This window comes from Apodemus sylvaticus, chromosome 2 (genome assembly GCF_947179515.1).
Source record: "Apodemus sylvaticus chromosome 2, mApoSyl1.1, whole genome shotgun sequence".
Classification (NCBI taxonomy): Eukaryota; Metazoa; Chordata; class Mammalia; order Rodentia; family Muridae; genus Apodemus; species Apodemus sylvaticus.
Genome location: NC_067473.1, coordinates 173,521,974 through 173,547,876, shown reverse-complemented (window position 1 = coordinate 173,547,876; position 25,903 = coordinate 173,521,974). Strand labels below are relative to the sequence as shown.

The window sequence follows — 25,903 nt, the reverse complement described above, 5'->3', positions numbered from 1 at the left end:
TTCCCATAGTGGCTGCATCATCTCAGAGTTCACATTTACTTAGTGTAAACTATTTTGGTGATTCTTATCTAGATAATTCTGATAATCTTGCCATCATTGAGGAATACAGAAATATGAATAAAATGAACAATTTTCTAATGAGTCAAAGACATCTTTCCTCTTTTCTGTGAAGCATAACTTGCAAATTGAACCTATGACTTTTAGTAACTATGTTGAAAAATCGTTAAGTGTGTCAACAGGAAGTCAAGAATATCTTGCCCTGTTTCTTTTGTTTGTTAGCATGAAAAGGGTAGAAGATTGTGCTAGATCATGACTATATTTATTATCATTATTAATCATTATGATTAATGTAGTAAGTTTAGCATTGTTTTTGGAGGCAGTCCTACTGTGCAGCCTTGACTGGCCCAATACTCACCATATAGCCCAAGTTGACCTTTAACTCATGAGAATCCCTGCTGAGCCACACCAAGGTACCAAGGCTCCAGAGAGGCACTGGCACACCTGGTGTCACCACATGATCATTCAATTTCTGTTGGCCAAGAATAAAAGCAGCTCTTTTAAAATTGATCTTTATTTAATGGGTAAGAAAGCAAGAGAAGTGGTCATTATATTTCTTTAAACAGGCAGGCGGCTTTGAGAACTGATAGATTTAAGGCATCCCTCTATATATTGTGAAGTGGTTGGCATGCAGGGGGTAATACATTGAATGGGAGGAGAATTTAGGATCAGAATGCTTTGCTTTTGCAAGTTGCTTAAATATAAATTTGTGACTTAAGTCACCTCTATGCAGCATTTAAATAAGTGATTGATTTTTTGGCCAGTGTGTCTAATTAAAAGGTATTTTATGTCCAGAGGGAAAGGGACAGCAGAAAGGAATCCAATATGTGGAAGAAGGAGAAAATACTAGACATGACTGTTCCCCTAGAAGGACAAAATGAAACTAGAAATGGTCACCCGTAGCTTCTTTCAAGGAAAGCTGAAATGAAATCCTAACAAAACCAATTTGCAATCATTTGAAGGGAAGAAGCCTTTTATCCAGGAGCCTGACTTCATAATGGACAAGTCCTGTCATACTAATCTAATCTTCTGAGATGAAAATGAAAGTCTGGGAAGATCAAGGGAGAAGAGTTATGTGTAATTCATTTAGGCTGTAGATACGATTTGGATGTGTTGCGGTGTGCCGTGTCCATCATCCTCCACCTTGTGTGTGCGATAGCAGACACCTGAGTTTCACCGTCCACCCCAGCACAGCTGGAAGGACAAGCTCGAGGCCCAGGGCTATCTGTGCCCCTGACCACAGTGTGGCACTTGGGTGCCAGTGCACACACATGGGTGTTGTTTGCTCAGTGTACCAACTGGTGGGAAGTGTAAAAAAAAATGTTGTTAAAGGTATATACAGAGAAGACTTAAAATGATAGCTGTCCAGGGGCAGTGGGTAAACTTCTTGCCGTAGAATCATGAGAACCTGTATTTGGAGCCCTAGCACCCAAGTAAAAAGCCTACATTTGTCTGTAGATCAGTTCTGGTTGGCTGGTGAGTAGGGAGAGGAGAAGCAGTTCTCTGAAGCCCAGTGGTCAGTTAGTCTAGCCTGACTGGAGAGTGGCAGGCTGAGGAAGAGAGACCATGTCTCAAAAAAAACAAAAACAAAAGCAAAATACAAGGTGGAAAATGATTGAGAAGGACACCATAAATCAACCTCTGACCTCCATACACAGGAACAGCTACACACACACACACACACACACACACACACACACACACACCACATGTACACAGTAAAGTTATCCACACATACTGGGTTCTCTTCTCATGTATCTTAGGATATCTCAAAACTAACTTTATCATTTCAATTAGATACAATTACTTTGTGTAAGTCATCGCTATTTTCCCTTCACCTCCCATAGCATTTAATAAATATGTGACTGATTGGCCAGTCGTAACGTTTTAAAGAACTTGTTCCATGGCTGTGTGACAAAAGAATACTAGCAAGGCCATTGCTAGCAGGCAGAGGCTAGAGGGATGGGTCACAGGAATGTTGGGATGTTGCAAAACACTCTATATAGTGTCATAGAGGTTAGACTCTTACTATGTGACGGGCTATTGTCAACTGAAGTAAGACTAGACTTAGATGGCTCAGATGGGGGCTTCTGAACATGGAAGTTCCAGAACATGTATTCCGTAGTGGTTACGTGTCTAAGCAACCTGAGCCAGATCTGTCTAGATTGTCTCCTGATAGCAACCTTAACAAGTCATTTAACTTTCCAAAACTCATTGTCTCATTGGTAAGAAAGAGAAAGTAACGAGGCTCATTGCACAGAGGTATGAGGATTAATTTGCATAATGCCTAGACAGCATAGAACATCTAGTAAGCAGCTCAGTAAATATCGTTATAAGAACTGTAAGAAATTATCTGTGCAGGAGGTCGCAGTCTTGCAATCCTAGCACCCAGGAAGAGGTAGGGGTAACCAGAGTTCAAGGCTAGCCTTAGCTACATAGGGGATTCAAGAGCAGCATGAGTTTCAAAGAATCCTATATTTAAAAACTCAAAGAACAACCGAGCCTTAAATGAAAAAAGAAAAGATGGTTGCTTGTATCTAGGAAGAAAAAATGAAGTGTATTTAATAGTAATCTTTGCTAATGGGTAATGACAAACCACGACCCATCTGAACACCAATCTGATTGTTTGATTTTTTTTTTAAGTAGTGTTTTGTTCCTTCACAAAAGAGACTGTGAGAACCAAAGGAGTTAATCTTCAGCATGCTAGAACTGAGACACAGGACATATTTCTGCTGGGCTCACTGGCCCTTGCAACTGGAGGAAATAACAAATTTTTTAAAAAGACTTAGAAAAACACCTAGTTGCACCTTCCTCATCTTCCTCATCTGCTGAGCTGTGGTCTTGCTCAGTGATGGACACCAACTTTTTGAGCCATTCTGCATCTTTGTTCTTTGTGAGTTGACTGGGCTCACAGGCTGAAGCACACCAAAGCTATAGGGAAATGCCATTGCAGCGGCCTAGGAGGCTTCCATCTGGTTAATCAGTGCAGATGAGTATCCATGGCAGTTGACTTCAGTTGAGTTGCTGGAGTGGCCGTCTACAGAGACGATATCACGTGAGCCTCAAGCTTGTCTGCTGAGTCATCTGTGGTCAGAGACCCGACTGTGAGGGTACAGATTAGCAATTAAAGAGCTCCAGTCAGTATCTAATTATAATGCCAATTGGCCACTCAAGGGAGCTTTGAAAGGAGTGGACAAAAAACAAATCCCACATTTCTCTGTTTGAAATAACAATTGCTATTTTCCTTCCTTTTCTCTCATTCGCTCTTTCTTTCCATCCTTCTTTCCTTTCTCCTTTTTTCTTTCTTCCTTCTTCCCTCCCTCTCTTTTTTCCTCTCTCCCTCCCTCCTTCCCTTCTTTGTTTCTTCCTTTCTATTTCTCCCTCCCTCTCTCTCTTCCTCCCCGCCCTCCTTCCTTCTTCCCTCCCTTCCTCCGCCTTCCCTTCCTCCCTCTTCCTTCCCTCCTTCCTTTTTCCTTTGTTCCTTTGTTCCTTTCTATTCTTCCTTCCTTCCCTCCCTTCCTTCTTCCCTCCCATTCTCCCTCCCTTCCCTTCCTTCCTTCCTTTCTTTCCTTTTCTCCTTTGCCCTCTCTCCTCATCCCCTCCCTTATTCCACCCCCACTCAATTTAGCAATTAGATCTGTAGATTTGTAACATGGAGACAAGCATAGAGTGGAGGACTTGTTTACTGACTCTTTAGAGATTCCTATTATGTTTTCTGAAAAAAAAATATTTGCAGAGGGATTTGATGTAGTCCATCTCTTTTCCTTCAGCCCAGGCAGCTTTGTTGAGACTGGTATTTGTGCACCCACCCGAGTCTCCATAGCCTTCAGGTAGATCCCCATATATTTTGAGTGACTGAAGGACAGATTTCTTGAGGTGCCTGCCCAGGATGGGCTTGTGAATGATGATTGTGCATTCTCGGGTCACCAATTATCACAGTGTCTAATTGTAATTAGAGGCCACGAATGGGGAGATAGCTCTTGGTTTCTTCAGTATCTTCTTTTGTAGGAGTCATTCTGCTGAGCTCAAGCTGAAATGGAAGCGTACTCGATCTCTCTCTCTTCTTTCTTTCTCTCTTCTCTCCCTCTCCCTCTCCCCTCCCTCCCTCCCTCCCTCCCTCCCTCCCTCCCTCCCTCCTTCCCTTCCCTTCCTCCCTCCCTCTCTCTCTCTGTAACTCTCCCCCATTTGTGTGTGTGTGTGTGTGTGTAGTGGAGTATAGAGGATTATCCTGGGTGCCATTCCTTGGATATTATTTGTATAAGAAACAAATTCACTGCCACGGAGTTTACATAGTGGGCTAGTCTGGACGGCTGCTGAGCCTTTTCCCTAATACCGGGATTACAAGTGTGCAGCCCCACACCCAGAGGGTTTTTTGTTTGTTTGTTTGTTTTTTATGTGAACATTTAGGAATCAGATGCTCTGGCATTCAATGTGAGAATGCTGTCAACTGTGCTATGTCCCACCTGCCATTTTCTTTAGAAGACTTCTTTGTCACAGTAACAATTGTTATGAAGTGGGGAAATACTGCACATTACTGAAGATAGTTTAATAACAATTTTCAGCAGAGCTGGAGTGCCAGCTCAATAATTAAGAATTCTTAATGCAGGGTGTGTCTCCCAGCTCCCACACGGAGCCTCACAACCTTGGGTAACTCTATTCCTAGGGAATCCAATACCTTGTTCAGTCCTCCACAGCTACTGTAAATGTGTTGCACATACAAAAACACACAGGCCAAATACGCATGTGTCGGTGGTATCTGTATTAAATAAAGTAAAAAATAAATAAACCTTTAACATTTTATTGAAATAAATGGGCTCTTCTTTTACTCGTTAAATTCTTAATTCCAGGGAAGATTAGACCAACTTTGTTATGTCCTTCCGAAGTTGCCAATGCTGTTTTTGCTCTTGTCAGGCTCCTGGCATCAAGTGGAGAAATGAAAGTGTTTCAGTTCCTCTACGTCCCAAGGGGACCAGGAGTACATGGCTTGCCCTTGTTGGAACAATGAGGGTTTTCTGATGATGAGTTGCAAAGGAGGCAAAGAGAGAAGTCTGGGACCCAGGCTGCATGAGCTCACAATAGCAAAGGGGAAACCGGGAGGCTGGCTAGCTCTACCATGGTAAATCAGAAAGGACAAACTAAGACAAACTTTATTTGAAGCTAATTCTCTAATATTCTACATCAGATACTCTTTTCTAAGACTATGGACCTGAGTGTTTGACTAGCAGGTAGTTTTAGGAGGGTTCTCCTTCTACAGGGCTAAGAGTTGCTGCCATTAAAACACCACCACCAGTAAACCTAAACATCTGCCTGGCCCACATTTCCTGCGTGTGTACTCTAGGTAGCCATTCCCATTAGAGTTAAATGGGCAGACATAAAGGACAAAAAGTTAGGAATGTGGAACCCATCTGTGTTTGTTTGTTGATATATATTTACTCCTTTTGAGGCTGGGTTTCATCATGTAGCCCAGACTGGCCTCAAACTCATGACCTCACAGCCTCAGCCTTCCAGCTGCTGGGATCACAGCTGTGTACTGCTTGCTACTCCTGGTGGAATGCTAAGCTTGTTTTGTTTTAATTTTTAACTTTTTTCTTTCAAGTTTAAAAATTACATTTACTTATTTATTCACTTATTTATTTAGCATTTGTGCATATACACGTGTGTATGTTCCATGGCATACCTCTGAGGGTCAGAGAACATGTGAGCAGAGCTGGTCTTCTCTCTCCACTCTACGGGTCCCAGGGATCAAACTCAGACTGCCAGGCTCAGTGACAGATGTCTTTACCTACTGAGCCATCTCACTGATCGAAGGAACTCGGAACTCAATAAAGGTTTTCAGTGCTAGTTTATGCTAAGAACGGGGCATCAAAAGCTTTGGATTCTTCTGCCAAACGAAAGGGATTTCCCATTTAAAGCAAAGAGCAGTAACATCAAACATTCAGAGAAACTTGTGTGCAGCTAATCCAACACAGCTGCCAAACATGGGATGGCATCTTTTTGCCACTGCAGACCATGATATCTATGGATCCAAACAATAGATTCAGGGAGAGCCAGAGAGAGTTTTTACACTCAACTATGACACAGAATTGCCTGTCACAGGGCAGCTCACTAAGCTCTCAGTACCCAGTAAGATCAGGTGACCCTCGATGTCCTTCAGACTAGTGTGGTGTCCAGGCAGGGGTCTTTAAAGGTCACAAGTCACTGCAAGCACACTGGCATCAATCACTTGGGAACTCCACTGCAGAGCCGGAGGTGGAACTGGCGAGAGAGAAATAAGAGGCATCTGTAGCTGTGGGGGACTGGGTGTAGTCAGGTTGTCAGCAACTGGGCAAAGTAGTTGGAGGTTTTGAATAGAAGTCTTCATCTGGAGGAGACTGGAATAAAAACCAGGACATAAGGAAGCAACGCCGCCCATTGGGCTGGGTGCACGCGCGTGGTAGGCACACAGGAAGACCGGCTCAATCTTGATGGCCAAGAATATCCAGCCAAGCTCGTGGCCAGGTTTGGAAGAAGGTGTTGTGAGGGTGGCTCTTGGCCCGTCTGAGTTTGGAGAACAGCTACCTGCTGGCCAGTGTTCTAAGTCCTCTGAGTGAGGCAGGGCAGGCAGGTACTGCCAAGAGTTGCTGCCATTCAAACACCGCCACCAATAACCCTAAAACACCTTTCTGTATGCTGTGTTATTTTCATTTCTAGAGCAGTTCAAAATGCTTGTTTCTCTTAAGACAAATGACCAGCTGGGGCTTAATGATGGAAATAAATTCCGAGGCATTTTGATTGTGAATATCTGCACTTCACTGTCTGCAATGAACGGGCAATCTATTTTCCAAACCAGAGGCACACAGGGAAATCAATCACTGATGTTTAGTGAGGGGGGAAAAAAAGAAAAAGAAAAACTTTCTCAATAAACTTCTTGCTGGATTTAGCAGTTGGAGACAATGGCTTGTTAATTGATGCTAAATAAGTGAGGCCGATCCACATTCAAGAGTCGGCCATGCCCTGTCTCTCTACTCTGACACATGGGGAGGGGAGATCCGGGAAAGGGGAAAGCATTTGGAATGTAAACAAAGAATATAGAAAATAAAAATATTAAAAAAAGAGTCCCTTGTTTTCCAGGGATTCTTAAAGAGACCCAAGGGGACAAATATAGTGACTGTATCCAGAACCAGGGCTTTCTTTCTCATTGGCCACACAGGAGGCGGAGGCACCCACGACCTAATCAAATAGGAAGGTGGGAAACCGTTTTATTCTTCAGGGCCTCTCTCTCTCCACTCCTCTTTGTACGGGAATGCTGTTCTGATCAAACACGCATGAGGAGCTGGGAATGGCAATTTGTTGGAGACAAATGTCGACATACTTACTCTGAAAAATGTTGCTTGTACGTCAGGGATCTCACTGGCTTGTCCTTAAGCCAGTTCTTCAGCAGCCCTCATAAATTCAGAGATGCTACCTGTTTGGCTTAAGTTAAATGTAGAGATTTTGATAGCCTAAAGGTTTGAGGTTTAGTGTTTCATATTTATTAAGAGGGTATTTGTTTTCCCTCCTAGTAATTAGGTTTTGGTTTTATGGTAACTTTCTTTTTTATACTTTCTATGCCTATCTACACTGGGATAGACATGGAACGCATTGGATTTTATATTGATGTGTCTAAATAAATTGAGTCTGATTACTGATAACTTTACTATCTAATTAATATTAGATTAATATTTATACCATTTTTGCCTCGACGCTAAGATGCATCTAAACCATCTAAGCTAGGGGTGGGCTGCACTTGGGAGGGGAAAGAGATACAGAGGATGGGGAGGATCTGCAGGGAGGATGGGGAGGAGCTGTAGGGAGGATGGAGTAGGGGTAGATTTGATCAAAACACATTAGATGCATGTATGAAACTCTCAATTAAAAAAAAACCGCATCTCATCCATCACGGAGCCTGGTTGTTGCGGAGGCTCGTCAGCTTGCTCTTTTATAGAAAAGAAGCCTTTTAACGAAACTACAGCCCATCAGAGAACTGTTTTGATGTGTGGAATGGAGTAGGCCATAGAGAGGGATTTTAATTTACGATGAAATGTAATAGGCTTGTTAAGATTTTGACAGCCCTGGTACCTCACAGAGCGGGAACACATTCCTGCAGTTCCCGTCCTGTGTGCCAGTACTTTGCTCTGATGTCAGGGCAAGAGCTCAGTTGGGTATCTGAGTAGGGATGGGGATCAGAATTTGCAATATCCCCTGTTCTTCCTCCCAGGATCCTTGGTGTACAACTATCTGAGACCTAGAGTTTATGAGAAACCTGAAAGACAGTCTCAAAGTAAATATCTTTAAGGTGTTTTCTAGTTTACATTTAGGGGTCAAAAAAACCAAGAATGCCCATCAGGGAGGAGAACGGGGACAAAATACCAGAAGAGAGTAAACTTATCTTTGGAAGAACAAAAATTGCTGGCTTCTGCAAAAGGGATTTAATTGCCTGGAGTGGCTCTTAAAGGAGTCCAACCAAGCTGCTGGGTTTTACGTTTGTAGACCTTTCGGTGTTCAGTGTTCTCCTTTATGTGCGGGGCTTTAAAGAAAATGAGTCTGGCATTTGACAGGTAGGAAAACTCCAGATTCTCAAACCGGAAGCTTCTGTTCTGTACTTCAGCTGTGGCATTTCCAGTTAATATTGAAATTGGAGAAGACCAGATGCACCTGTATCTTAAGACATTGCACACAAAACTTGCACCATTAAAACTCATCTTAGGTAGCCAACTATAGCCTTAGTGAGCTGAAAAGAAATGGTAGCCTGGTCTGAGGGTGGGCCTCTGCAGGGCTAGTGATCTCTTGCTGTCCAGGTAGAGACAAAATCTTCCCTTTATCATGGAAGAAACAATTCTATCCCTCATTGTAACTTCTACTTTCCTGTAAATGTAGAAGAAACACAAAGGGATATTCTCTCATAGCCTGGATCCTTGTCCCATCATCTTATTCTGTTTTTCAAATCTGGTGGGCTGAAGAATTATCAGTGACAGCCTAGCAGATCTAGACTTTCAGAGAGATGGAATTCTCTCCAAGGAAACCATCTAGGACTATTGGTGTGGATGTAAATTAGTGTAGCCCCCATGGAAACCCAAGTGAAGGCTCCTTAGAAAACTAAAACTAGAACTGTCCTCTGAGGCAGCATAGCTAGTCCCCTGTATGCATAGCTACAGGAATCTCAAGCGAGAAACAGACAGCTAAGCATCCACGATTGTGGTGACACATTCACAGTAGCTGAATGTTGGAACTAGCCTGTGTGTCATAAGAAGCATGAGATGTTGCTGATAGCGAAAAGGACTCAGAAAGACAATGACCACATAGTCCCTCTCTCCTATGGAATTTGGATGGAAATATATAATGGGCCATGATAGTCAAAGAGGGACGATTTGGGGAAAGAAAGGGACAGGGAGGGATGGAGAGTGAGACTTGAAAGGATGACTATGAGTCAAGGATATGATGCACATCAATGCAAATATTATAATGAAACCTATTACTTTGTACAATTAATACACACTAATTAAAATTTTAAGTAGAAAGACATGGGGATAACACAAAAGAAAATTTTGTTTGTTTTGATATGAATGACTCAAATACCCTAGAAGAACCATTTTCTAGATGATGTTACAAAGTCCTAAGAATAATGCAAAAGATGTTAAGATACTAAAAAATTACTCAAGAAAGAAAGCTAACAAAAGACTGAAGAATTGTGTGCTTGCCACATCTGAGAAAGCAATTGTGTGTGTGTGTGTGTGTTGTATACATATATTAGCAAGCAAATGTTTTATCCAGAGACACCTCCCTAGCAAGAAAAGGTAAGACTTTAACAGAAAGATACATGTGTTAACCCTATAGATACTTGGGAAGCTGGAGAGTTTCAGGCAGAGAGTGAGGAGGTGGAGTATCATGATATGATGGATAAAGGAGATCCCAAACCAAGTTGATTGGCTCCTTCATTCAGTGAATAAGGAAGCCATGAAGGGCTGAGGCAGAGAGTAGCATGATTGATTTATGTTCTAGAAGAATCACCTTGCTTCTTTATGAACGAAGTAGGAGCAAAAGTGACTGGGCCACTTAGCAGTTTTATGGTGATAAGGTGAAGGAGATCATAGCCAGTTTGTAGGAAACAATTGACTGCACATTGACCTTGGGCTTGGCATGTCAAGGGCACCTCTGCATTTTGCAGGAGGTGCCTCAGTTGAGTGGTGCTGGGAGCTAGGAGTCAGGATTAGAAAGAACAAGAGGAAGGGGATTAGAGGAGATGTGCAGAGATAAGGTGCTAGCCCAAACCCTAACCCTAACCATAACCCTAAACCTAAACCCCAACCCTAACCGAAACCCTAACCCTAACCCCCAACCCTAACCCAAACCCTATCTCTAACCCCCCAACCCTAACCGAAACCCTAACCCTAACCCCCAACCCTAACCCAAACCCTATCTCTAACCCCCCAACCCTAACCGAAACCCTAACCCTAACCCCAACCCTAACCCAAACCCTATCTCTAACCCCCCAACCCTAACCGAAACCCTAACCCTAACCCCCAACCCTAAACCAAACCCTATCTCTAACCCCCCATCCCTAAACAAAACCCTCACCCTAACCCCTAACCCTAACCCTAACCCTAACCCTAACCCTAACCCTAACCCTAACCCATCGATGGGAGTGTGTCAAAGTGCTGGTAATACTCTCAACCACTGTGACTGCCTCTAGCAGGGGTCAGCTCTCCTCTTCTTAAGAGTGCATGTTGCATGTAACATTTTGGGCACAGCCCATTTTCATGGTGAAGATTTGCACTTTCATCATAGGAATAGGAAACTTCATGATGTCATCAAGATATTTTCTGCCAACTTTCCACCAATTAAATCGTTTCCTCATAACAATAGTGAACACACAGAGCTTCCCCCCATCCCCCGCCACTCCCCACCCCCCACCCCCATGTGCTGTTTAGCATTTTAGAGAGAAATAAAGACATTTGAGGGTAGAGAGATGAGCTAGTCAGTAAGAAACCTGTGATGAGGACCCGGGTTTGAGTACCCAGTACTCTTGTAAACATCTGGGCATGGCCACAAGTCTCTGTCAACCTGGCACTGAGACATGGGTGAGGATAGGTCGATCCCTGGAGCAACTCAGCTGGTCTAGACAATCAGTGAGCTTTGGGTTCAATGGGACACTGTCTCAGGAAGAAAAAAAATTAGAACTTCTGTCTTAGTCATTGCTCTGTTGCTGTGAAGAGATACCATGACCAAAGCAACTATATAAAGCATTTAATTGTCAGTTACTGCAGTTTCAGATGTTTAGTCCATTATCATCATGGCAGGGAGCATGGTGGCATGTGGGCAGACAGTAGAACAGTAGCAGAGAGCTGAATTCTGATCTAAATGCAGAGAGAAGGAGCAGGAAAGATGGCTCAGTGGTTAAAAGAACTGACTGCTCTTCCAAAGGCCCCGAATTCAAATCCCAGCAACCACATGGTGGCTCACAACCATCTGTAATGAGATCTGACACCATCTTCTGGTATGTCTGAAGACAGCTACAGTGTACTTATATATAATAATAAATAAATCTTTAAATTCAGAGAGGAAAAATGGGGGGGGGAGGCTGACAGGTAAACAGGCAGACAGACAGACAGAATCTGGGCTTGACATCGGCTTTTGAAACCTCAAAGCCAATCTTCAGTGACCCACTGCTTCCAGCAAGTGCACACCCCCTAATCCTTCTAACACTGTCAAGTAGTGCCACTCCTTGGCTTGGTGACCAAGCTTGCAAAGGTATTGGCCTACTTGGCCATTCTTATTCAAGCTACCACAGAAGAATGATCAAGGAAGACACCGACAACCTCTACACATATGCAGAGATACATTCATGCACACTTGCAGGATGTATGTAGGTACATAAACATACCACATACTATGTGCACACACATACAGAAAGCCTACATTGCTAGAAAGAAGAGATAAATTTGCTTGCTGTTATGTGATAGGTACTAAGTTAGAGACAGAAACGCACGGTTGAAAAGGCACAGACAGTGAGGATTAGCCTCCCCTTGAGAGTTAAAAAAGATAACATCTATCAAGGGCATAACCCATGATCTAGGTCTTAGGTGGGAGAATGAAGTTAGAGCACCGGAAAGGAACCCTTCATCAGATAAGAATGAAGCTCCTGGTTCTTAGGTGAGGGAGAATCCACTACCTTCTAAGGTTTATTCCATTAAGAAATACAACTACTACCAATGCACTTCTGATATTCAGCTGACCTCTCTTCACCCTAGTTCTGACATCTCTAGTCAGATGAGGATTATCTTTCTACTGCATAACTCACCATAATTTATGAATATAAGTATTATGTTAAAATATTTTTTATTTTTATTTATGGTGTGTGTGTGTGTGTGTGTGTGTGTGTGTACATCCACATGAGTGTGCATATCTGTACATGGGTATATTAAGTCCAGAGCTCCACATTTGGTATCTTCCTCTATCACTGTTCACCTTATCTTTTGAGAAAGCGTCTTTTACTGTACATGATGCTTACAAATTGGCAAAAATGACTGGCCAGTGAACATCAGGGACCTTCCTGTCTCATCACTGAGAGGTACTTTAGCAACTGAGCCATCCTCCCAGCCCCTCTGTTCATGCCTTTAAGACACCCTTTTTCAACATTTCTAACAGAGGGTTAGTGGAGTCAGGATCCACAGAAAGCAGGCTGAGTGTGAAGGCCGGGTGCAGCTTGATGAAGGAAGATATTGACACCAACACTAAGAAAGGTCCAGGAAGGGAAAACTAGACTGAGCAGAAGGGGAGGAACAGGGAATGTGGTTGTAACAGCGCTCTACTAACCTTGTAGGGAATTCAGAAGCTAGACAGACACTTAAGCACTGCCTGGATTTAGGGCAAACAGAGCAGGACTTTATAACACCTTGACAGCCAATCATGCCTGGAGGGCTCTGAATCCAAGGAAGAGACACAATCTTAGACAAATGTCTCGGTTCATCTGCTGTGTGTGTTGGGGGCAGGGAACTAAGATGATGACTGTTGCCAGGGGCACTGTGGTCATTGGGATACTTTTTTTTAAAAAAAATTCAGAATTGGATCAGTAGGGGATCTGGATGATGAAAATCATCTTGTGCTCCTAATTCTTTAGGCAACTGTTTTCTGAGAAAGATAATGGAATGAAAAAAAAATACTTCTTTTTATTTCTTCTTATTAGCAAATAAACACCACCAACATCAATGTAATGTAATGTACAATTCTGCCTCCCCTGTGCTAATTGCTCGTCTCAGTTAAGGCAGCCTTTATGCAGGAAGACTTTCAAGATGCTCTTAAGGCAAGTTGAAGTGCATTCATGCAATAAATTTGGCTGGGAATTTTCACTGGAGGGAGGTGGCTTCTCCAAGGACCCCTGAGTGTCAACATTTTGTAATAGCATTAGGAGATAAAAATGTTCACAGGGAATCACAGTGAGCTGCAAATAGAATTATATCTCTGTCCTTCATCTTGATCACTAGTGGGAGATCATAGCACATGCCGGGTGCCTGCAAAGATAGATGTGTGGCCACCAGTACTTTCCACTCCATGCACAGATGAAGATTAGGCCTTGATTTGTGGCAGAGGACATAATTTGTAAAACCCTCACGGTGTGCGACTTAGAGTTAGCTCAAAGCTTTGTTGGACAAAAAGAGCTATTCTATTCCTAACCACTGTACACCAGACTGATATGTCAACTAAACAAACAACATTATACTCCCCATTATACATCATATATTGGCCTTTGCCCAAGCGATAACTGTCTCTTGGTTTCTACTTGGCTTCAAACTTGGTTTGGTGGTAGATAAAATGGCTATAGAAGGTATTTTATTGAATTTTATTGAATGAGTATAGAATAGAGGCCTGGCAATAGCAAATGGGTAAGGTGAGCATGCCGAGGGTTTTATAGGACAGGGGTTGTATATGACCATGGCATTTGAAGGTGTGCTCACAATGCAGTAGGGGTGTGATCCAACCACATAGAATTTCTTTTCTCACTCTCATTGTAGATTAGTTTTCTTTGCCGAATAGCTGGGCAGTGTCTTTATGAGTTCATTTTTAACTGTGGGGAGCCATTAGAAGACAAAAAGGAGAGAGGGTCAAGTTGCTGTTTAGCAGATTTCTCATTCTTTAAGTTCACTCTCATTAACATTGACCATCTGAGAAAGACAACCATGAGTTTTTCTCAAAGCTGATTCTTGCTGTGCATTTGAGCCAATTACAGCCTCACCATATGTGGGGCTTCAAGTGCATTCAAGAGTCTCCTTGTGATTAAATTCTGTTCACCCATCACAGAACAGGTTGATTTATTTCATTTGCAATTGAGATTTCCTTCTCCCTAAGTCCTAGAGTCTTAGAGTATATTGAAAACATTTTCACTTTGTGTAACCATTGGGCTTGTGGAAACTCACAGGATGAGATTTCCCATTTGAAAATCTCCAAGACCATGTTTACAAGAAAATCAAGCTGATATCTCCTTCAAGCAGCATCTATTCTGGATGAATTCTTCTGTCAATGGGCTTCCTTTTCTATCTTTTTTCCCTTGTGGTTCTCTGCAGGTCCCTGACAAGTGTTGGAATAATTAAGTTTCATTGTCTCCGATACCCACTCGTCTTAGTCATTTTAAGCTGCTATAAAAATGTCATAAAAGAGACAGCTTATCAACAACACAAGTTTAGTTTTCACAGTTCTGAAACCTGAAAAGTCCAAGATCATTGGTGCTAGCAGATTTGGTGTCTGGAGAAGACTCTCCCTTCGGTTTGTAGAGGCGACTTCTCTGTGTGTCCACTCAAGGTGAAAGGGTCCAGGCAGCTCTCTGGAGACTTCTTTAAAAGGACATTAATCCTGTTTCTGAGATTTTGGCCTATAAGACCTATCATCTCTCAAAGGACAACACATCCTACTCCCTTCACCTTGGAGATTAGAGGATTTATTAGAAGGAAGGGACAACACTTAGTCCACATCACAACTGCAACCGTCCATGGAAAACTGGCTACTTTTACCTGAAGAACACTCCTTGTGCCTTAGAGAAAATCCAGGAGCAGGGTCTAGCAAAGTTGGGGATGGCACACGTACTGCCATCAATTATTCTAACCTGGATTAGTTCTCTTTCCTTTACCTATCTATTGTTGCTGCTTCATCTTCCCTACGTTGTTGACTTCTGTAGCCTTTTGGGGCTCATCCCTGTTAAGCCCAGTGGAGACAGGCATGAATAGAAACATGGCTCCGTTAGCGAGACGACTCACCACCCAGCAGACAGACAAACATATCTTCTGGGTACGCTGGGTCAGGGTGACCAGTCCATGCATGAGAACCACACATTCCTCTGGCAAAGCCAGGGGTGTAGGGGTGGGGGATGGCAGCTCCCACTGCCCAACTAGGGTCTAGAGATACAAGTCGGATACTTTTCAGCTTGTATTATTGTCAATACATTTGGCATTCAAGAAATACTTGGCTGTTTCTTGGCTATGTATTCCTAACATAGGATTGGCTAAGAAATCACTATACAATTTTGCTTAAAGGCCCAATTTCTGGGTCTCTTGTCACTATACTTTAAAGCCTGAGTTGTTGGGCGTTGGAGGAGGAAATGTCTCTTAAAGAGAGACACAATTGTGTTAGCCTAGACTATTTCAAAATGGACAGGGGCTCTCAGATGTAAGGTGAGGACATAGATTAACAGAAGTGATACCATTACCGGGAAGAAATCAGGGGGGAAATGGACAGAGAGAGGATGAGGCTGAGAGGGTATTCATTTTGAGGTTTCAGATTCTGGTAGCTATATGGTAGAGTCAAAATACAGGTTTTGACACCTCAAAGCAGCAGGTAAAATGCAGCTGAAAATGAGAGAAATTTAAAATGGCTTCTCCCTCAAAGGGAAAGGGAGATAAACAAGTTCAGAATTATCTGTGAGTGTATGTGTTTGCAAGTGTGTGCGTGTACCTGCTTATGTGTTACACAGATCAGTCTAAGACACTATATGGGTTAGAAAGCAAGTTAGAAAGCAAGCCCTCTTCTTTTGGTTGCTCTAAAATCAATCACAGCCATATAAGCAGTCTAGCTATGAATGTTTTAATGTATGGCTTAGAGGCGTAGTTTGAGCTCACTCTAAGTTGTATATCTTATTATCAGAACAACCACTAGAGAATAAGCTAAGTTAAAAGAGAATGAAATAAGCCTGACATGGGGATAAGAACCTGTCGTTTCTACTATTCAGAAGCCCCAAGCAGGGGCATCCCAAGCACAAAGTCTCCTGAGACTATAGAGTGAGCAGAGCCAGCTTATGTCCAGCCTGGGAAGCCTGGTGAGAACCCACATCAATTTTTTATGTGGAGTGGACAGTGAAGGCAGGGGGGTACAGTGAGTATATAGGCTCAGTGGTAAAGCATAGCGTATGAGACCTTGCTTTCATTCTCCAGTACTATAGGGGCTGTGTTACTAACAGCTAGCTATATGTTATCATTGCTTTCCATAGCCAAGTATCAGGTACATTGTGGGTGAGTATACTTACCATCAAAATTCAAAAGCATTTTTTTCCTACTGAAAAGAAAATGAAAACTCTATGACAAAAAAAAATGAGCATGAACTTTTGTATCTAGTTGATTGATAATCCCCGTGGCTATCTGTTTGATTTTTTTCCCATTTCTTCCCTTTTTTTCTTGTATTTTGACTACTCCAGGATGAGTCCTCCATGTTCTTCCAGTTTGGCCCATCCATTGAACAGCAAGCTTCTGTCATGCTCAACATCATGGAGGAATACGACTGGTACATCTTTTCCATCGTCACCACCTACTTCCCCGGCTACCAGGACTTCGTGAACAAGATCCGCAGCACGATTGAGAACAGCTTCGTGGGCTGGGAGCTCGAGGAAGTCCTCCTGCTGGACATGTCCCTAGACGACGGCGACTCTAAGATCCAGAATCAGCTCAAGAAGCTCCAAAGCCCCATCATTCTCCTCTACTGCACGAAGGAAGAAGCCACCTACATCTTCGAAGTAGCCAACTCAGTTGGGCTGACTGGCTATGGCTACACGTGGATTGTGCCGAGTCTGGTGGCAGGGGATACGGACACAGTGCCTTCAGAGTTTCCCACGGGGCTTATCTCTGTGTCATACGATGAATGGGACTATGGCCTTCCCGCCAGAGTGAGAGATGGGATCGCCATCATCACCACTGCGGCCTCGGACATGCTTTCTGAGCACAGCTTCATCCCCGAGCCCAAGAGCAGTTGCTACAACACCCACGAGAAGAGGATCTACCAGTCTAACATGCTGAATAGGTGAGTGTGGAACCGTCCTGCATGAGCATACGTGGAGAGACCAGGAGAGAGCCTCAAAGGTGGGGCTTGGAGGTGGACCAAAGGCAGGATCAAGGAAATGTCGTTCAGGATGGCAACAGGCTCAAGGCTGGCCTTGAAATGGTGCTTGGTCATGGTGGGGGGAGTATTTAATTAAACCTTTCTCTTTTGTGTTCGTATTCAAACAAATAGTAAATCAAATGGTAGGGTGCTTGCCCAGCACACACGAAGCCCTGGGTTCTATCCCCACCCTTGGAGTGGTGATGCACATGTGCAACCCCAGCTCATGGGAGGGCAGGAGGATCCGAAGCTCAAAGTTGTCATTTGCATGCAGCTAGGGCAGCCTGAGGCATATAAAACCCTGCATTCCCTAACCTCGAGCACATGCATACACACATGCACACATACAAACTCACATACACACATGCACACGTGTGAACATATATAAACCCACATATACACACATGCACACACATATGCACACACACAAACACAGACATGCACACTTGTGCAAGTTCTCTCTCTCTCTCTCTCTCTCTCTCATCCCTGAGTATTTGATCACCTTAGCCAGTAGGCTTTGAAAAGGGGGCAAGAGGAGTCAACTTTCCTTTGGAAAGCTGCTGTATTGGAGGCAGTGGAGAACAGCCTCCATGCATGTATTAGCTTGTGAAGTGTTCATCTCTTAAAGAAATAGACATGGTCTCCTTACAAGCTCCTCAGCTGCTTGTCTTCATGCGTCAGGAGATGTTCCTTTTAGTCCAGTCTGTAGCAAGGCCAAGACTTTGTTTCAGTACCCGCCCCCTTTTGCTCTGAGAAAACATTGGAAGGAAACAACTTAAAAGGAGCTAAGACATCTTGGCCCATGGTTTCAGAGGCATCATTTCATGATTGGCAGGCTCCATGGCTTCTGACCCATAATGTGGGAGAGGACACTGAGGCAGAGAGAATGTGGTGAGGAAGGCAGTTTACCTCATAGTGTGCACAAACCAGAGAGAGACAGGAAGATTCCAGGTACATCCTTCAAAATTTGCCCCAATTCCTCAAGCAAGGGCCCACTTGCCGAAGTTCTTACCACCTCCTAAAATAGTTCTATCAACTGGGCACCAGGCCTTGATCACATGAGCCCCAGGGGAGGATGCTTCACATTTAGAACTTCACCTGTGGGGTGCTCTGATGCTGTGTCCCTGACCTCACGTCATTTGAGTCAACCATGACTGGTCCATGACCTTTTGAAAGTTGATTGGCAGCAGGAGGGGATCGTATACCATTCCTTTGTGATCTTTGTGTTTTTGTAAAATGGCCCTGTATGTAGGCTGTACAGATCCAAACAAAACAGAACACAAAGAAGAAAAATTAAAATGACCTGAATTATACATGATTCAACTAACCATATATAATTAAGTTAGTTAGGAGCCACCCTAACCATCTTGTTATACATCTGTATCTATATGGACATAGAGACTTTTACACAAGTGGAGCTATGGCCTGCTGTTCAATAGCTGACTTTCTTTTGTTCAACTACACGCTTTGAACACATCCACATAAGGATTTATTTTGAACTATTTAACTAGGACATAACAAATGTTGTCCAGAAACCCTGCATCTTCATGGACATGCCTTCTAGCTCCTGGAAGGCCAGAGTGCAGCCTGAGAAAGTTAAAACACCTCTGCTCAGGGTTCCCATGAGTTAGCTGCGCTTAATCTCTGGAGGGAAGTTGATCTATAGGTTTAAGCAAAGCTTTTAATCTAGAGTTCAAATGAAAAGCAGCTTTCTTGGCTGTTTATTTCTGCACTAATGGCCACTGTCTCAATATCTGCTTATTCTCGGAGTTTACTTCTCTGATCACACCCTAACCCCAGGTTCATAATCCATCCTTCATTTGTTTTTTGAGGTACTAGGAATTGAACCTAGGACCGTGTGTGTGTGTGTGTGTGTGTGTGTGTGTATGTGTGTGTGTTAGTCAAATGCTCTACCATTGAGCTATAGCCTCGGCTCCCACACACACCCTTTTTTAAAATTTTATTTTGATTCGGGGTTAAAGTTGCCTAGACTGGCTTTGAATTCTCTCTGTAGCCCCGACAGTCCTTGAACTTGCAGTTGCTCCATACCAGCCTCCTGGGTAGTTGGGATTGTAGGCCTATACCACCAGTCTCCTGGGTAGTTGGGATTGCAGGCCTGTACCACCAGGCCTGACTCAGCTTGTGTTTTAAACCGGGTAAGACATTTCCCTTGATACTATGGGCATTGGGAAATCATGTTTCCAAACCTGAGCTGGTCCAACTACTTTTTCCATTCCCAGATTCCTAACCAAATTTATACTGTCTGAGATGCAGCCTATTAGAGGGTTAATGAAATTAAAATTCCCACAAGGTAGCCCCTTGTGTCCCTGATATCTCGTGGCCAGTGCACAGTTCTCCTTGAATTTCAGTCTCTCGGCAGCTCTGGAATGCCTTGGCTGTGTGTTCCTCTTTCCTACCTTTTCCCATCCTATCTTCTTCCCTGTGCTGCTGCAGGCCTCTTGACTGCTCTGCCTGTAGCCAGTTCTGCTTCCTTGCAATCCGTGCTGTGCCCTGAGTGATCTACGATCGAACGTGATTTCACCGTCTGCCTGCTTAGTGCCTTCCAGTCGCTTTTTTTATTGCTGCTCTAATAAGGAGGAGTCTCCTTAATATGGTTTATAAAGTTTTACACAGCATGGGCTCTGCCTGTCTCTGCAAAAAACGGCTCATGCCTTCTTTCCCTCCAATATGACCTTCCCAAAGCGCTGCACACACTTCACTTGCTTTGTTTTGTTTTGTTTTTTAATACACTAAGGTCTCTTTTCGCTTGTAAGTCCCTTTCTGTCATTGTCATTGTGTCTCATCATGTGCCCTAGGTTGGAACTTGTAGTGTAGTCCAGGGATGATGATTTAAACTCCTCATGACCCTGCCCCCTGCCTCTGAGATAGTATTACAGGTATACATCACCACATCCAGCTTATGTGATTGTGGTGCTGGGGCTCAAGTCCACGGCTTTAGTCGTGCTAAGCAAGCACACTGCCCCGAAGCTACATCCCTAGCCCTCCTCGCTCTGTTTCACGCACTCTCTCACACGCCCTTTGCCACCAGCAGACACAAGCAGATGCTCTTTTGCTTGCCCTGTGCTAATCATGGCTAGGCCTCTGTTTGTCTTGACTGGCACTCCCAAGTTACTTGTGAGCCTTGGACTGACATCCCCCATTACAGAAGTTCACTAAATCTAATGTTTTCCTAATTAAGGTGCCTTCCAGAATTGCTCCGTGAGAGCAAGCAGCAGTTTCCTGCCCTTCCCGTCTCTCTGTCCTTATTCTAACACAGTGTGTGACACCAGGGGAAGGATGAGAGCAAGGTCCTCCCAGAAGCAGAGCTTGTCCACTCTGCAGAGGAGGGCAGCCTGCCTAGCTGTTCTCTCTGAGGTGGGGAACCTTCCCTTTGAGCTGGTTCCGCAGACCCATGCACTTTTCTGTTATTTTTAGTGTTCAATTCAAATCTGATTCACGTCAGCTTCCCAAGTATTTGCTGATTAAAACCAAAGCCAAAGGCCAAGGACTACTGAGACCAAAACATCTGTCAAACAGCACAAATCAAGGGAAGGGAAGGGAATGTTAAGCCTGTAAACGCAGCGCAGGCTTGCCCACTTGCCCGCTTGCCCGCTTTCCTCTTAAACCTCCCCCCAGGGTAAACGGCAACCTTCAAGTCTATTATTTCTGGCTTAGCTTACCTTACACCAGAGTGTAAATGTCACCTCTAGAACCAGAGCCCCTATCCACACATCCCTGAAACCACCATTAGTTTAATCTTTGTTCAGCTCTCTTGTGTCTGAGAGGCCCCTGGAGGTCCGTGAGGAGGTTGCTCTCCTAGGCTCGCCTTCCCACTCTTTCCATACATTTAAATCAAGATGAGCTCATATCACGCGACAGGAGTGATAACTCTGAGCTAGGAGCATGCTACCTGTTTGAGGTCAACTTTGGCTTCATAGTGGGTTTCAGACCTTGTCTAAAAAAACAATAACAAAACAAACAAACAAAATATCCACCCCACCCTCACAAGCCACAGATGCCCCATTCCATTGTCTCGGGTGTAGCTGACCGGAAGCAACAAGGTAGGGCTACACAGCGTAGATTGTTCACACAGTTGCAGGCTCCAGAGAGGAGAGAGCGGAGGCTGCGGGGTCCACACTGCCTCTGGAATTCTACAGTGTGTTGCTCAGTCAGTAGCTTCTGCCCAGCTTCTTTCTCTACCTGATCCACGTGCTTGCTCACTTCAGTTCCTGATATCCCTTCCTCTAGGCACCAATGCCTGCCCTCTGCTCCTCCCTCTTGTTGCATCATTTCCTCCTCGCCATCCTCTCCCCTTCCCCTCTCCTGTCAAGTGCAGCTTCTGGTACTTTTGGGCTCCAATCTGCAGCCTCTGCTTGGGATATTTTAGTAGATTATTTTAAGCGAGCTCAGCAAGGCTTGCGTTATCTAGCTGGGACTTATAAAGTGGTCTCCCCAGGCCTGAGGAACTGTCCCCAGGCATGGACTTCTTGAGACCTCCCTGGGATTCAATTAGGCACTCTTTGTCTTGGTGATTCTCACATTCTGAAAGAAGACTTGCCCCTTGCCAGGGCTCGGCTCTCATTAGGGTCACTCTTTTAAATAACAACTCAAGCAGCTGCACTATTTAGCCACAGCAGGGAATCTTTGCAAATAAAATAGCTGCAAAGGGTTAGCTGTTTTATGAGGAAGAAGGTCCCTTTGGCAGGCTGTTCCTTTCCTCAATCACAGCCCAGAAAGGTAGGCTCCTCTGGAGAATTCCAACTAGAGGACATTAGGAATGGGGAACAGAAAGGGAGCTTCTCTTACCCCTCAAGTTCTGTCCTCCCAGAAATATTAAGAGGAGATTGAGCTCTTACTGACATCCACTGAATCATGGCTGTCTTCTCGTGTGTGGCAAGTTACTCCAGGAACCAGGAAAAGAGGTTAAATGAAGAACCAGGGAGATGGCTCATTCAGTAAAGTGCAAATTTGCATCCTTAACATGCATGAGGAAGACCAGACAGGATGATGTGTGTCTATAATCCTAACTCTGGGAGAACCCTTGTGGCTTATAGGCCAGCCAGTCATGTCAAGTCACTGAGCCCCAGATCCAGCAAAAGACCCCATCTAACAAAAACATAACTTAATTAGTGATGGAGGAAGGCTTCTGATGTTGGTGTCTGGGCTCGGCACATGCATATAAGTACGTGCATACATACCTGTGCACACAAGCACATTTGCATGGGACATGCACACACACATACCACACCACACACATACACACAGGGAAGGTGGTCAGAGGAGGCTTGGTGGGCTTGAATCTCAAAGACAGATGTAACGTACTTATGATCCACTTGTTTAGCAACCCAAGGATGCTTTAAAAAAATGACCCTCCAGGAGGACTCTTGCATAATTTCAGATCATTATCATAAAAATGGTTTATATCAAGTATCAGTTTAAACCTTGAAGCTCGGCTAGCTGGAGATCTGGTGATTATGTCTGGAGAGGCTCTAGGTTGATTGGAGGGCTTTACTATTTTCATCTATCTATTTATCTGTCTATCTATCTATCTATCCATCCATCCATCCATCCATCCATCCATCCATCCATCCATCCATCCATCCTCTCTCCCTTTCTCCATCCATCCACCGTCTATTTGCCTAACTACATATACAAACCATGTACGGTGGTTCACGTCTTTAATTCCACAAGTCAAGAGAGAGAAAGAGGAGAATTGTTTGTGGCCAACCAAGTCTGTCTAGTGAGACCCTGTCTCAGACATTACAAATGACACAAACAAAGGAACAAAACAGTGTTCAGTGAACTCTGACCTCTGGATAAACAAGGAACATAAGGTTTGGTGTAAGTCCATCTCATGTACTGCACAGGATGTACATCTGCAGGAATAATCTTTGTTATTCATATAAAATTCAAGTTTAACAGGACTCCTGTCTTTTTACTTGCTAATCTAAGAACTCTAATTTGTACATTAATAAGAACTAATTTACTTTGGAACCGTGTCACATCCATTTATGCCTTATTAATAAATATAGTACAATGCCACAATGCAGAGCATGCTGAGGGGGATTTATTCCAACTGGGAACTTCATATGATGGAAAGAGCTGGAAAATTCCTTGTGGCGAGTGAAGGGTCCTCTACTGAGAAACATCTACAAATCTTTTGATACCAGATTATCTGAAATATTTTGAAGAAAGCTACTGGCTCTGTTGTCACATAGCTAGAGAAGGATTGTAAGGTGCTGGCAAGCACTGGTCTGCATGGCTTCCATTACCCTTCCCAGGGAGAGTTCATGGCTATTTTCCTTCTCAATGCGCCAGCTGATACTCTGTTGTGTCCTTTCTGTCACTCGGGTGATGGCGCACCTGCCATGTACTTCTGGGTTCTTTTAAAATCCCAAGAACCTAGTGCTTCTGCTCTCTCTGCGCAGCAGCCGATGGAACTTGGAGGAAGAGCAGATGCTACTTGAGAAAGATGGATCTTAATATAGCCGTCCTCTTATGAATCTCGCCTAACGATCCCCCCTCCCGCCCCGCAGTGTCTTCAGTGTTCTTAGTCCACACTGGCTTCACACTCTCCCTACATTCTTCCTTCTCAGTGAGTGATTGCATCTCCAAAGGATCGGACCCTTCCCAGGCTGGCCATGCAGGAATGGGGGATAGAGATACGAACAAAGGTGCGTTGTTAGGTCCTTATTAACCGAGCTGTGATAAACATACTCTTCCCGCAACCTTGAGGCCAATGCCCGGGTTTTGGAGCCACCGTGTCAGCTGGCTGCTCTCATGGGATTTCCACTTGACTCTCATGGCCTGGAAAATGCTGGGAGCTTAAGAAATAAAAGAATTAAACCCATTAGATTTGCATAGTATGAACAAGAACTGTTTGGTCATTTCTATCTGTGCTGCTATTAAATGTCCACTAAGCAACAAGCACAGGCAGGTTTGCAGTAAGGCAGACATGTGTTGTCAGTTTATATACCTTAATCCAGTCTACTTGTTAGCCAGGTGAAAGGTTATATGAACGTGTATTTTGTAAGTGGAGGAGCTGCTGTAGTGGTCCTTACATTGTCAGACAATGCCCCTAAAGGACCTAAAGAAAGCACTTTCATATAAACTGTTTTGAAAAGCAAGAGCCACCTGTGTATACTGGAAGAGAGACTCTATCCACTCAGTGGTTTTAAGAGGGCATGTAAACTGGAAAGAGGCCTGAAGGATCTACTAACTAGACTAAAGGATGTATTCAGTGCTTATATTGCAAGCATACCAAAGCGGATATGAAGAATAATCAGATGTGAGGGTTGTTTAAATTATTATTTCCTCTAGTGTATTTTCCCCAATATTATATAGACTAATTATTCAGTCAACTGATTTTTGTAAAAGAACTTAATTATGTGATAGCATGTGTGTCTACATGTGGGTATATGTATGAGTGTGGATGCCCAAGGAAGCCAGAAGAGGGCATCACATTCCTTGGAGCTGGAGTTCCAGGCAGTTGTGAGCCAGCTGACATGGATGGTAGGAACCAAACTCTAGGCCTGTGCAGTAGAAAGAAGTGCTCTTAACCACTGAGCAGTCTCTCCAACCCCCAGTGATTGGGTTTTTTTTTTCCTTAGAGTTAATGCTCAATGTTGAGACCCTTACATAATTATTTCTTTGATCATTATTTTATTCTGTGTCTGATTTGCAAGATTTAAAATTTACCCATGGCATAGGTGGAATTTTTTTCTTCCCCCTCCATTTCTTGCCTTCCTTCTCTCCTTTGTCTTTCATTAAAAAGTGACATATAAGAGGATCAGATTGAAGAAGTAAGGCAAGCATTAATTGGGCAAGGACATTGCATGCCTATAGGAAGATACAGTGGCACCCTGTCTATGGAAAGGAATAGAATCCTCCTGCAGAGGAAAAACCAGATTCACAGAAAGATTAAGCAGATTTCACTTCACAGAAGAGATTCCATTTCTGAATCATAGAGTGGGAACCAGTGAGATAGGTTAAAAAGGAAGGTGTCCTGTACACATTGAAATACGGTAGTCACCGGCCGGGCAATAGGAAGAATCACAGTGTTCAACATTCACACAAGTTCTGATGCAAATGTTCTCAAGAGACATCCACTTGTCACCATGATTAAAGGTAGCCTGTCCTTCTCACCCTTTCAATCATCCCCTCTACCTTCTACTGCTCTACTTCCCTCTATGACACACAAGAGACAGCAAACTAACAGTTCGTTCTTAAAGGTTTTCCTAACTTTCTCCTTCCGGTCCATTCCAATCTCCAAATGTTTATTTCTTTAATTAATGTTCATATTCCTAGAATAGATGATAAGCAGAGAATTGGTGAATGTACGTTAAGTTAGAGAATGAGAAAAGATATGAAGAGTTATTTGGAGAAAGGGTTGAGGGAGGGAAGGGGAGAGGGCGGGGGAGAGAGGGAGAGGGAGGGGAGCTGAAGAGGGAGGGCTTAAAGGAGGGAGAGGGAGAGA

General features: G+C 43.7%; 1 protein-coding gene across 1 annotated transcript in view; it reads left to right on the top strand.

Moving 5' to 3' along the window:
* Positions 1–25,903, top strand: part of Grin2b (glutamate ionotropic receptor NMDA type subunit 2B) — a 314,994-nt gene that overhangs the window by 105,079 nt on the left and 184,012 nt on the right. Inside the window, exon 2 of the mRNA XM_052172738.1 lies at positions 16,751–17,349. Coding sequence (XP_052028698.1) covers positions 16,751–17,349 — 599 coding nt within the window. The remainder of the gene's footprint in view (positions 1–16,750; positions 17,350–25,903) is intronic.